Genomic DNA, 14,178 nt, shown 5'->3' with positions numbered 1-14,178 from the left:
AACCGGGCGGAACGTCTCCGATGTATTGCACGACGTCGCCGGGGTACCCTCTGACCTCCAGCACGGTGTACTCGCCTCCGCCGCGCCCGCTGCCTCGCAACACCTTCTCCAGACCCGCCTTCAGCCTGAAGAAGCCCTACAAGCACTGCAACTGGAAATGTGCCGCCCTCAGTGCCATCCTGATCTCAGTGACGCTGGTGTTCCTGCTGGCCTATTTCATCGGTGAGTCACCTCTATTAACCCCCCCCCCCCCCCCACACATACACACGCACACACACACACACACACACACACACCACACACACACACATGCTGGGGCGCAGGACCACCTCTACAAACCCTCCCCCTCCCCTTCACTGCTGGCACAGCGGGGCGGGAAGGGGGGGGGGGGGGGGGGCCCATGCTCCATTGTGCTTCCACTATTATCCATTTTAACCCATTAAGACCTGAGACGATTCTTAAAAATGTTTTCTAAATCCTATCAGTTTAAAAAAATAAAAAAAAAAATAAAAAAAAATGTTTTCAAGATTAAAAAAAAAATAGCAGATCTACAAGCTCATAGCGCGGCACTCGGTATGAGTTTGTATATCTGCTATTTTTGAATAGCCAAAGAAATCTAAAGTGACACAGATGCGTTCCCGGTCTTATTGGGTTAATAGTGTGGAATCTGCACTCTGTAGCCGTATATGAATATGATTATATCGGGAGTTGCTCAGATTGACTTTTTGCCCTGTACACCTCATCAGAAATAACATTATCATTCATAGATTGGGCTGATGGGGTCCGCCGAGACCAGCAAGGCCAAGCTTCCTATACCGGCGTGATGAGGGCAGATAGAGAAGGAATTAAAGAGGATGGAACATGTCAGCCGAAAATGTGACGCATTCAGAGAATTCGTTAAGCCGTCTCATTTGAGTCGGGCACCGTGAGGTGGTCTGCACAGAGAGTTCACCAGGTTTGATCGCTATAATAATGTGGCCTTATGTACTAGCCCTGTAGATACAGTGTGTGTACATGATCAATGTATACATGCCGAGTGTACTGTAATTGCCAAGTTTATTGATAGTACATCACCCGAGAGCATTTTATATCAAATGGGAGATGGTACAAATGGTTAACACTTGATTGGTAAATAATGCATTTATTTAGCACTTTTATCCAAAGTGCTGTACAATGTGCATTATGCATTCACACATTCACACATAGTACATTCACACAGCAACGGCAGAATAAACCATGCAAGGCACCAACCTGCTCATCAGGAGCAGTTAGGGGTTCCCATTCCCCCCCTTCAGGATTTTTGAACCTGTTTTCAGTGAGTGCTGCTAGTCTGAAGATTTTAGCTGTAAAACTATACATTAATGTTTTGGAGATACTATGCAGAGCACAAGAAACTATCAGGATGTCCATGGGTAAGCTTCATTCATTAACCAAACAAAAAACACAATTTTGGAGTGAGTGAGTGAGTCTTAGGAACCCCAGTATTATTGCGTTTGATGCACATTAAAGCAGGGATTGGTTGAAAGGTCTAGCCAAAAATACGTCCTGGAGAAAGATTTTAATAGAAAAGAAATTCAAATGTTCATGACACATTAACGGTCCAGCGAGGTTGACTCAATTATTCTGTAAAGTTTTAATTACTTTGAACAAACAAAGTCTAAAACTAAAGCCATTAGTGGAAGAAATTTGTTTTGTTAATGTATGATATGACAACGCTGTGTGAATAGACAATGATATATATTCCCTGATATGGTCTGTTAAAGTGAGTAAATAAATAGGTAAATAGTAAATGAAAGGTTGAACAGGTTCTGAGTCTCTCTTGAACTCCCTCATTCGTACATAACGGCCAATAGATGGTAAACATTGTGCTCTGTACACCTGTTACACCTAGCCCCTAACTTCTCCGCACCCCCCGCGCCCCTTTTTGGGCAACGATCAGCTGGGTTGAGCTGAAACCAAATAGCCCCCTGTGGGAGCAAGTAGGTCAATATTAAAAGATCACTGCAAAAAGCAATATATATATTTTTACAGCGTGGCACTGAAGAGACCAGCCACATAGAACAGTGTTTTTTTCTTCTTCTGTACATCTGTCTCTCTCTGTCTCTGTACCTATTGCTGTATCTCTGTCCCCAAAAAACTAGACCAATCACAACTCAGCTTACACTGTTACACACATACAGCGAACCACAAGGCCAAGCTCCTCCAAGGTCATGTTATCAACCTTAACTCACAAAGCTCACACTAGCACGTTAGCATATCATTGGTAATGTGTAGGCAATGTTTAAGCTACATGCATAGCTTCTCCTCCTGCAATAAGGACTGAAACAACGTTTAGTCTGTTTTATGTAGGCTATTATACAGTATGTACAGTAGGGGATTCAAACTAGGTAGCCAGGTAATTTAGCTCGCCGTCAGAATGCCATTTCAAACGCACAGAGAAGCCACGCTGTTATAAGACTCTGTGTGTCTTGTTTACTCTCAGGAGTGTTGCAAGATTTTTCCTTGTCCATTGTTACAAAATCTAATTCTGGAGATGCTGCACAGCCTTATTTCATATATATCCCACCATGCAATATGCAGTACGTTTGATTGGCCGTGTATACCTGTTTAACATATAAATGGCCGCACCGTTCAATTTAATCTCACACAGAGAACGAAATGGGATGGATTTTTTTTTTCTACTCTTTTTATTTTTTAAACAGAGGCATGGCTGAAGCAATGACGCTTATTTGTTTGAAGTCAATGAGAGAGCAGCCAGATTGTCCTGAAGGATCTTCATCGGTGAAATGTATGGATTCTCCATCCCGACACATTTCTTTTTCAAATCTAGAATATGCATTGCCGTGTAATGATCAGGAAATCGTTTCTGTTTTCCCCCAAGGCCAAACAAACTGCTCTTCTTTTTTTCCGTGGTTAGAATCGGTTTGACAGAAATGAGGCAGCAGTTCAGTTCATGGGTATAAACGATGTGTGCCAGGGTTGTCGTACGACAAAATGAAAACGAGGGAGGAAGGATTGGGGGGAGTGGGCGAGGCAACGGTTTGGTTTAGTTTGGCATCGACAGTGTGGCTTTGGCTGTATATCAGTGCTTCCCAACCTTTTCTGGATCAGGGCCCAGTTGAACATCTCAATAGTGTTCGCAGTCCACCCATCTAACCACTTAACACGGCAGACAAATAGTTGCGTGCATTTTTAGAGCAATGTCTATTTTAATGACCAATGAGTGATAAAATAGATTGTGATCTGGCTTGAATCCACGGAAATAACATAGAACTACTTCAAGTTCCTGTTCACCGGTATCGCAATGAAAACTCATTTTTCAATGTTTGACGTTCATTATTTTAACGCTAATGTTATGTATACTATAATGAAAATATTTTAATTTGCGCTGTGCCACTTAGTTGGGGGCCCACTTGCAATATCCTCGCGGCCCACCGGCCGGTCCCCGGCCCACAGGTTGGGGATCTGCTGCTGTAGATACAGTCTAGAATACGAGTTGTTTATGACCTGGCCCAGAGCCAGAGAGCCCCATCAGTGCGATCACGGCTTAATCACTCACGTGTAATTGCACCTCCGAAAATCAGGCTCGTCTCCTGGTGCACTCCCGAGTAAACATACTTCAAACTTGGGATCACCCTAAGATCTGAGTTTCCAATCAAGAACGAGGGGCCGTGTTTTAATTAAATGCTGATGAGAAAATGTATTTAATTTCGAGTGCAATTAATTATCGAGGCCTGTAATTGGAAACTCTCGGTGAGTCGGGTAATGAAGCCAATTACGGATGTGACAGATGTTTTCGACTTTCGCCCACACGTGGTCTTCCCGCTCAGCACTATACCGTGTTTTGTAAAACGGCACATCTCAAAGTGCAAAGATCCTGGCGGGAGGGTGGGCGGGTCGGGGGTTGGGGGTTGGTTGGGGGGGGGGGGGGTTGATGTGGTTTTAAGATGGCACTATTTTCTCTGCGGTGGCTCCTCTCTCATTAGCACATTTTGTTATACGTTCACCATTTTAAGGTCGTCGGTATCCTCCTGTGTTTCACTTCCCCTCACCCTGGGTATCCAGTCAAGGACAAAGAGGTTGGGCCCTTGGCAGAAAAGCGCCTCACCGCACGAGCATCCAACCCAGAAAAGGCTATACCGTACACCACTGAAACGCGCAGGCTTCACTTTCTCCCTGATGCCTTTTTGTACAGTATTTCCAGTGGCGGACAGTAACAAAGTACATTTACCATGAGCACTGTACTTAAGTAAATGTTTTTGAGTATCCATACTTTACTTGAGTATCTGTATTTTTGGATAATGTAGTTGAGTGACTTTCACTCCACTATTTCAAAGACAGATATTGTACTTTTGACTACATTTCTAGGAAGGAATTTTGAATTGACCACTTAAGTCCTATTTCAAATGTTGTGAAAATAGCAAATCTACAGTACAAGCTCATGGCGTGTCACAATGCGAGGCATTGTGGGCTTCTAGATCAGCTATTTTCACATTTTTTAAAAATGTGCGCACAATCTTTAAAGTCTTGGGGGGGAAATGTCTATAGTGCACTGATATTAAAAATGTATTGTTCTTTGTAATTTGTACTTTTGAATACCTAAGTATTTTAAAAAGCTGAACACTTTTAAAACCATATACTTCAGTGCTTAAACTCAAGTACTGTACAAATTTGACAGCAACTTTAACTTGTAGTTGAATAATATTTGACCAGGAGTATCTATACTTTGACTCACGTACTGGGATTGAGTGTTTTGTCCACACCTGACAGTATTTCATAATGGCATTGCCAGTCTTGTCATCATGCTGGTATAGCTAGCTAGTCGGTATTGATGTGATTTCTAATGAAAAGCGTGTTCGGCTGATTTATTCTGAAGACACAGCCCAGGGTTGCATGATTATTTGTCTGCATATATAGGTTTTCCTCTACGTGACAAGTCATCAGGATGTTTTGCTTGAGAACTGATTTGTGCTCCGTACGGCTCGTTCCAGGAAATTGAAAAATGTCTTATTGTTTTGGGCATGCTGACCCGTATTCGTACTCTGCCTGAACGTGCGCTTTGTTGTTGCTTTTTATCTCTAAGATAAAAAACCCTGCTGCTGCTTATGTCGGCAGAGGATGCCAGGACGAACACACCCTGATGTATGAAGCTGTCGTTGCAAAAAGAAACCTGAAAGATAAAGTTTGGCACCTTGATCGTTGCCATGCTGGGGAAAAAAATAAAAAAAACTACAAATGCGCGCTTCATTTGGAATTCCAGTGCCCTACATTCCAAATTGTTACCCTGACAGCTTTTATATTTTTTAGTTGTTACAGCATTCGTCTATATAGGTCAATATGTGTGGGGCGTGCTGGATGCCAGCTTGGCAGCGACCAGTAAGAGCTATTTGTCATGACTGTTATTTCATTTGAAAATGTGGACTTTTATTAGTTTGCGAATTGACGTCGTGTTGCAATGACATTACATGTCATGGACTGCCAGTGAAATGGAGGTGTGAAGGGATTTGGGTGAAATAATCCGCGCCAGAAGGCTGCTTGCATTCAACACGCATTCATTCAAGTGTCTAAAAGAGATTAATTAGCCATATGTTTTCTAATGCGCGCGGCCCACTCAGTGATGGACGACGACGGCTGAATTTTTCACTCCAATGCATTTCTGGCTTTCTTGTTTTTCATGGAAATTTTTCAAGACATTATTCAGTATACCAGGCTTAGACCTGAAAGGCGAGGATAAAAAAGAAAAAGAAAAACTCGGCTCATCACAGCTTGTCTTGAAAGTGCTGTGGAGATGAGAGGATTGAGACACAGGGGGCTTTGGCAGAGCAAACCCACAGCGATGGGCACAGACACAGGCCCCTCTCTAGATTGGCTGAGGAGTCTTCTGCCGCAGTACTTCTGCTCCCTAATTGGCGCGTGGCGTGACCCAGCTTCCTGCCAAGAGATAAGCGAAACGAGGGCACAACATGTGCTCCGGACGAAAATGGGCAACGCTACCAAGTGTAATACCCTTGACAGGGCAGTGGCATCGCCGGAGCGCCGACAGACACAGCTTGTCTGCTGCCGGTATGTACTGTACCGCCTCTCATTAGGTGCACCTTGTTATTCCACCAACCTGTCTTCATGTTGTCGCCAGTTGTGTGTTTTTAAGCGCGGGGGTCTCGGCGAACGTTTGAGGAGGCCTATACAAAACTATTTTTTTCCTGAAGGCCCTTCTGTTGGCCCATGGCCAGCGCCTTCTGCATATCAAAGATACCAAGGAGGCGCTGGTGTAAATCTGTAAAGGGAGCGATGACTCTCCTTCTCATTTCATCATTAGAGGCTATAGGGACGCCGAAGAAAGAATGAGGCCCACAGAGAAGTGATTACTTGGACGTTTGGAACACTCGGCACCCCTTACCCTGGTGCCTTTTGATGCGATTGTTCTGACGGCGACATACACCGACTCTTGTCTCAGATCCTCCAGTCAACGCCGGGGCTACAAATCAAAAGGAACGGTCTCCCCTGGAGCCCTGCGAAATGACAAACCCAGCCATCTGTCTCTCAGCAACGCCGTCTCCCTCTGACTGTCATAGACAGTTCCAGAGCTGGAGAGGTGTGTGGGGTGGGGGGGGGGGGGGGGGGGGGGGGGGCGGGGCGGGGGTGCTGGAGAGTGTGGGTGATTTATTCTTTCGAATTTGTATTGTCTTTTGAGATGTTTGCATTTTGTTTTACCTCTTTTATAACCCCAAATCATCCAACATTCATCCTGAGGGCTGAGACCTGTTTGTCAACACAAAGTAGCGCTCGCCCAGTGTGCATTAAGGCAACGGAAATTGAATGTGTTCGCGGCGGGCGGATCCGGTACATAACATTTTCCTTTTTTTTAACCCATTGACACCTGGAACGCATCTGTGTCACTTTAGATTTCTTTGGCTATTCAAAAATAGTAGATATACAAGATCATAGCGCGGCACCGAGTGCCGCGCTATGAGCTTGTAGATCTGCTATTTTTGAAAAATCGTGAAAAAATATTTGTTATATTTTTTTTCAAAAAACTGTTAGGATTTAGATTTTTTTCAAGAATCGCCTCAGGTCTTAATGGGTTAAGTAAGCCAGCTATTTGCATACTTCTGAACGGAAGAACTAGGCGGGGAGCACGAGCTCTAATATGCCATAATTAATGGAACAGATTCCACTGGGAGACGGGCAGCGTGTTCCATTTATCAAAAACGACCAACTACTTTGATCAGCGAGCTCCTCAGACCAGATGTGATGCTCTCACACAATTCTGACTTTAATTGAGTGTTGAGTTTGGGCAAGTGAACCACCATGTACTCTTAACCCATTAAGACCTGAGGCCGTGTCTAAAAAAATCTAAATCCTAAAAACAAATCGGAAAAAAATATAAAAAAATAATTTTCACGGTTTAAAAAAAATAGCAGATATACAAGCTCATAGCGCGGCACTCGGTGCCGCGCTATGAGCTTGTATATCTGCTATTTTTGAATAGCCAAAGGGATCTAAAGTGACACAGATGCGTTCCAGGTATCAATGGGTTAAATCTGGGCTCATACTACAGGAGTTTTAATATCCTAACCCAGTGGTTCTCAAACTGTTTAATTTCAAGGACCCCCAGTTTGGTATTCTATAGAGAAAACCCCATCATTCTGAGAGTGCACAAATGGAACCAAATGGGTCCAGAACTGTGTGGGTTCATTTGGTTCCTAACTATTAATCTTTCTAACCACATTTTTAAATAACTGCCCTCACACTTGTTAAGTTGCACCGCCGATCTGACTGATATGGCCATATATGGAGATCTCTGTATCTGTCAGTCCTTGTCCCTTTTATGCCCATATATGGAGATCTGCCGGCCGGCCGGCCGGCCAGCCGGTCGTCCCTTAAGGACATTTTAATATAGGATATTGGGGCTTAAATGTAATTGTAAAAGAAATGTGTTTGGGCCGTCAGGGGCCCACTGTTCTGTTCACCCTCCCAGACAGTGGCTGGGCTCCTCCCAACTGTGTCATCACCTTTGAGTGTAATCTATATTGATCACGTGTTTGTATACATACTGTAGGCAGCGACGTATTTGTATTCGTGAAAAGCAGAAGTTATTAGATAATTATGCTATGAATGCAGAATGTTATTAAATTATCAAAAGAAAGTTTTTACAAAAATGTCTTTTAATGAATGACTTTAATTAATGGCTACACCTGCAGTAGGCTATAAATAATGTTGTCAGTTATCCCCTCATATCCCACAATAAAAAGATTGAGTGTGCTGATTTTTCCGGAGAAGGTTGAGTTGAGTTGGCCATAAGGGCAGTGGTGCATGTGTTTGATGAGACAGCACGTTTTTCAAAAAATGCACGCACGCACGCACACACGCACGCACGCACGCACGTACGCTCGCTCCCACACTCACTCACTCACTCACTCTCTCACTCACTCACTCACTCACTCACTCACTCACTCACTCACTCACTCACCAACCACACACACACACACACACACACACACACACACACACACACACACACACACACACACACACACACACACACACACACACACACACACACACACACATTTAGCATTTTCTTGCTACACTGGATATTCTGTACATGAAAATAACACAGATTCCCCCCATGGCTTCGTTCCTGACTGGTCGACTGGTGGCCATGTCAAAAGTCCTCTCTTTCACTTCACATGTATCTCCTTGTAGTTGTTTCTCTTGGTCCACATTAGACCCTTAGGGGTCTGTTTGGTTCCATGTGTAAACTCTCAGAGTTATGGGGGTCCTTGAGATGGAAAAAAGGTTTGAGAAGCAGCGCTGTAGTGTGAGCCCACTCAGCCCAGTGTCAGGGACCACAGAGGGCATCACTTCAGAAGGATGACATTCAATTCGGGCTCTTCCGTTTGGTCTTCCTCCTGTTAAGATCTTTATGGAAACTGCTTTCAGTGAGAAATGTATCCTTGGTAAACAGCGGGTTCAGCCGCCATGACCGTGTTTTAAAGTGGCAAAAGTGGTTTTCAGCGGTAAAACAAGTTGAAGGACAAAGTGAGACTGTAAATTCATACGGCAGAACTGCAGCGCTGGTCATTCTCAAAGGCTGCTCGCTGATCCTACTCTGTGTATAACAGCAAGGCACTGCAACACCGCAGGACAGGGATTCTAAAATCCCCAAAATTATATGTATTTGGCCGCAGACCGGTACCATCTCAAAATATTTTGTTCCAGGCACCCCCAGAAGCAAAGATTTGAGTTAAAAATGTTCGCTTAAAAAATATATATATTCAAAGATTTGCACACATTTTCACGATTTTTCAAAAATAGCAGATCTACAAGCTCGTAGCGCGGCACTCGGTGCCGCGCTACGAGCTTGTAGATCTGCTATTTTTGAATAGGCAAAGTGTAAAATAATGCTTTTTAGCTCAAATAAAAAAATGTCCTTCAGGGGGTTCCAGGGGGTCCCCAGCTAAACGTATCAACATCACTTTTACCACTTTATCCCTATACATCAACTATTGGAAAATAGCCGATCTAAAAGCTTTTGATTGATTGATTGAATATTGCATTAGACAGAAATGCAAACAGCACGAGTACAGTCATACACGTAGTCTAAAAGGATCACACAAAAAAAGTCCAGTGGACTTGTTTCCATTGAGTTCCTAGCTCTAGATCTGCTATTTTCAAAACATTCTTGAACAAAATGTGCGTGTAAGCGGTGTTATTTTCAAAAGAAAATCTTGAACTAAGTTCAGACATTTTTAACAACACAAATGTTGTATGGCGATTCCCTGGCACAAAATATTTTCAGATGGGGGTCCACGCCACTGCCAAATATATATATTAACCTATTACTGTAAGACCTGAAGCCGATTCTTAGCTAATGTCCTCCAAATCCCAACAGTTTTCTGAAAAACGTATGTTTCTTTATCAGTGGTTCCCAAACGTTTTCATGTCAAGGACCCCCAAAATGATATGTATTTGGCCGCCGACCCCCATCTCAAAATATTCTGTTCCAGGGACCCCCCCAGAAGCAAAGATTTGGGTTAACAATGTTGGCTTTAAAAGAATATAAATATATTAATTTGCACACATTTTCTCGATTTTTCAAAAATAGCAGATCTACAAGCTCATAGCGCGGCACTCGGTGCCGCGCTATGAGCTTGTAGATCTGCTATTTTTGAATAGCCAAAGTGTAAAATGATGCTTTTTAGCTCAAATCAAAAAAGTGACACAGATGCGTTCCAGGTCTTAATGGGTTAATTTGGGGTCCTTGCCGTAGGATAGAGCGAAAAATCTGGAGGAGAGAGACAGTAAAACTAGAAAGCCTTTTTTTTTTATAGCATACGTTAAGTTTCTTCAGTGTTTATTCCCACTGATCCTAGAAGCACCACCAGTACTTTGTAGTATTTACTACTTTTATCTCTTGTGAATGTGAGCACCTGGTTGATTTTTTTTACTACATGTTTGCAAAGTGGTGGCTGGAGCCAATTTATTTATTCATTCACTTTCGATCATTATTGGGGCAGTTTAACCCCTTTCAACCTGGCGTTTTGGGCATGTCATTATTGTCAAACATATTTCAAACGTAAAAAAAAACGCAAAGAATAATAATTGCAGATATACAAGCTGATTTTATTTTATTTCATTATTATTTTATGCCATTCAGCAATAGTGGGGCCACAGCCATAGGATATGGCTATTTGGGATGCATTTATTTCAGTGTTGTGCAGAGATTAATTAGAATTAATTTGTGATTTGATGTGATCAGTGTCACCATGATAACAATGTTTAGTTATATAACTCACTGCAACAAATACATCAGTTCATTCACTAAAGGTTATTATCAGGGAGGGCAGGCTGAAATGCTGTAAATGCAACCTCGAAACAGCTTATGTTATCGAGGAAAGAATAAATGCCATTGCGTTAGAAAGGAAACGTTTCGAGCGGCATAGCGGAATCCTCGTCTCCCGGCTCTCAGCGGTCGGGAAAAAATAGCAACTGTCTGATCATTTCACACGATGATTGAATTGCATGGTGATTAGTCTGAGGGGCTTAGGAGAACCGGCCGGGCTCGGGACGGTAAAAATGGCTCTGTTGCCTTTTCTGCTGACTGTTTACTTCCAAGGTGGCTTTTGCCTTACTAAGCTCGCGGTGTCTCTTCCCTTATTGGTGATCTGTCATGGTCAGCCCCTCCTCCCCGCTGTCCTCCGCTCCCAGTCCCATTGTTCTAGAGGACATTCCTTTTGTCGCCCTTGTACAATGCCTGGCGTTGGTTTCTCCACGGTGTTCACATTCAAACCTCCCCTGTTTGTCTCCCCTGCTGACCCGGTGGTTTCCTTGCTTTGCGGGGGGGGAATTAGCAAGGTAATGGGGATGAGGGGGAGGTGGCAGCACCGCGGGGATGGTGTCCGTGCCCTGTGTGGTTTTTTTGGAAGCACTCGGACAGATGTTGTCCTCCGGGGGTTCAGGATTGCATTCATCTCGCCGGCCTCACTTGCTCAGCACATTTTGGAAAGATATATTTAACCCATTAAGACCTGAGACCGATTCCACAAAATGTTTTCTAAATCCAATTTATTTTTTAAAACCTATGTTGCTGTCAGTGGTTCTCAAACTTTTTCATGTCAAGGACCGCCAAAATGATATGTATTTGGCCGCGGACCCCCATCTCAAAATATTTTGTTCCAGGGACCCCGCAAAGATTTTTCAAAAGCACTCGGTGCCGCGCTATGAGCTTGTATATCTGCTATTTTGTATAGCCAAAGTGTAAAATAATGCTTTTTAGCTCAAATCAAAAAGTTTCACAGGTGCGTTCCAGGTCTTAATGGGTTAAACCACGGCATTGTGTCTGTATCCCCTTTTTTTTCATTTCATTGGCCCCCAGTTTGATATAGGCCACGGAAACCCCATTTGGTAACATTTATACCCCTGGGATCCCCAATAAACACAATATACACTATACGGTCCTCAGTGTTCATATAACTCTGAGAGTGTACAAAATGGTTCCATTTGTTCATTCTCAGAGTTCCAGATCCGTAGGGGTCCATTTGGGCCCCTGATGGTCCCCGGACCGCATGTTGAGAACCAGTAGTGCTATTCTGACTGACTCGGGGCCTTGCTGGGGTCATGGATACTCGAGTCTGAGGGCGTCTTTCTGACATAGAGAGCATGGCATTGTTGTCAATTAATTCAGACATAATCCAGAGACTGACTGTGATGTTTTGCTTTGTGTTTCAGCCATGCACCTCTTTGGGTTAAACTGGCACCTGCAGCCCGTGCAGAGACAGATGTACCAGCTGTCGGAGGACAACGCCAGCGGCGTGCCTTTCCCCACCGACCTGGCACTGCCACCACTAGGAAACACAGGCCTGGAGATACCCAGGGGGAAAGATGACAGTAAGTTAATTCGTTTAACGCCTTTTGAACACTTTCTCCATTACAAATCTGCATATGCTAGTTAGTATGATAACTTCAATGCTGCTTCCAGTTTATAAAATGTACATGAACAACTTGGAGATGATACAATTTATTTTGTGTGTCTGGTGTTATGTAATGATCATTTAAAAAAAGGAAAGAAAAGGAAAGCAACTTGCACCAAAGTGAACAGCACAACTAAAACAAAACAAAAAAAAGTTTCCCAAATCTTCAAGTTTCACCAGTGACATTTCAGAACTCATGCAAGTCTCTTACTAATTGTTCTGCCGTCCAATAAGCTCCCATTGTGCTCGCCCGCTCTCTGTGGTATGCACAAGATCTAGCTTTGTAATCCAAACGCAAAGATGCTAGGAGTGGGGGGAGATGACGCGTTGTTTGTTCCTGGGCGGAGGAAAAATGGGACAGCTTTATGGATGGAGGGTTCAGGGATCTGGAGGGGAGAGGAGGGAAGGGGGGGGGGGGGGGGATTAGCCTTCTTCCCAGCCTCCTCAGAACGGATATGATCCTTTCATCTGCCTTCCCTGGCAGTCAAACTGACCATGTGCCCACCGCCCCCGTGGTACCACCACCAACCCGCTCCATTCCCATTCCAGCACAAAAAGTTTTATCTCCTCCACTCCTCGGTATTCAAAGGATTTTCACCGCTTTTGCTTTTTTTCCGCGTGCGGGGCAAACGGGGTGGCGACCGGGGTCATTACCATATAGATGAAACTTGAGAGTTGTCCGTTTCATTTACCCGCATGACAGAAAGTGTGTTTAACTAACAAGAAGGTGCCACTACAGGCGAGTTTCAGCCTGTCATGGCAGCCGTTGTTGAAGGGGAAATCGATAGCCATGGCTCTCTGAGTCTGTATCATTCGGGGGCCCCGCTGTCCGCCCCAGCAACTCTTGATGGTCAGTTTAATTTTCTGCCAAGGTGATGCAGATGTGGACAGCCTTTCGCCGTCCTTCCTTCCCCACAGCTCCCCCCCCCCCCTCTCTCTCTCCATCTCGTATATGACGTTCGCCAAGGAATGAGAAATGAGAGACAGTCATTTAGTTAACCGTGAGGCTCATTATCCCCGGGTTCTCGGGCTTATGATTTATTCAAACCGACTGATGAGAACCCCATTAACGCGGTACATAAACGCACCCCCCCCCCCCCCCCTCCAACATGTGGAATACCAACCCCAGTGTTGTAGAGTTATGTAAAAGCCCATATCTGGGGGGACGGGGACGGGGACGGGGAGCTTGTCTTGTGTCTTCACCGATAAAACCCATCACCGCTGATGGACTTTTGAGGAGACTGCCATCTGCTGTGCCACATGTAACCTTACGCCTCTGCACGTCTGCCATCAAATCCTGTGGGCCGTGTTGTGTGGAAAGTCTGCTTTAGTAGACATCACTGCAGCAAATTGGCCCATCTACGCAGGGCAAAGCAGATGTTGCCATCTCCACCGAGTCCAATGGAAGGTGCATTATCCCATTAAGACCGGGAACGCATCCGTGTAACCACTTCAACCATTATTTTATACTTTGGCTATTTGAAAATAGCAGATATACAAGCTCATAGCGCGGCACCGAGTGCTATGAGCTCGTAGATCTGCTATTTTTGAAAAATCGTGAAAATGTGTGCAAATCTTTGAACGTATTATACATTTTTTTAAGCGAACATTTGCGACTCAAATCTTTGCTTCTGGAGGGGTCACTGGAACAACATATTTTGAGATGGGGGTCCGTGGCCAAATACATATCATTTTGGGTGGTCCT

The 14,178-nt window shown here is 44.1% G+C and overlaps 1 protein-coding gene across 1 annotated transcript in view; it reads left to right on the top strand.

Annotated features, from left to right (window-relative positions):
• tenm4 (teneurin transmembrane protein 4) overlaps nucleotides 1–14,178 on the top strand; it is a 359,498-nt gene that overhangs the window by 145,490 nt on the left and 199,830 nt on the right. The window contains 2 exon segments of the mRNA XM_084064566.1: nucleotides 62–222; nucleotides 12,232–12,390. Of these exon segments, the coding sequence (XP_083920692.1) occupies nucleotides 62–222; nucleotides 12,232–12,390 (320 nt within the window).

The sequence above is a fragment of the Gymnoscopelus microlampas genome, assembly GCF_963454915.1.
Source record: "Gymnoscopelus microlampas genome assembly, chromosome: 8".
Lineage (NCBI taxonomy): Eukaryota > Metazoa > Chordata > Actinopteri > Myctophiformes > Myctophidae > Gymnoscopelus > Gymnoscopelus microlampas.
Note: the sequence above shows the minus strand (reverse complement) of the source record. Positions and strands in the feature narration are given on the sequence as shown.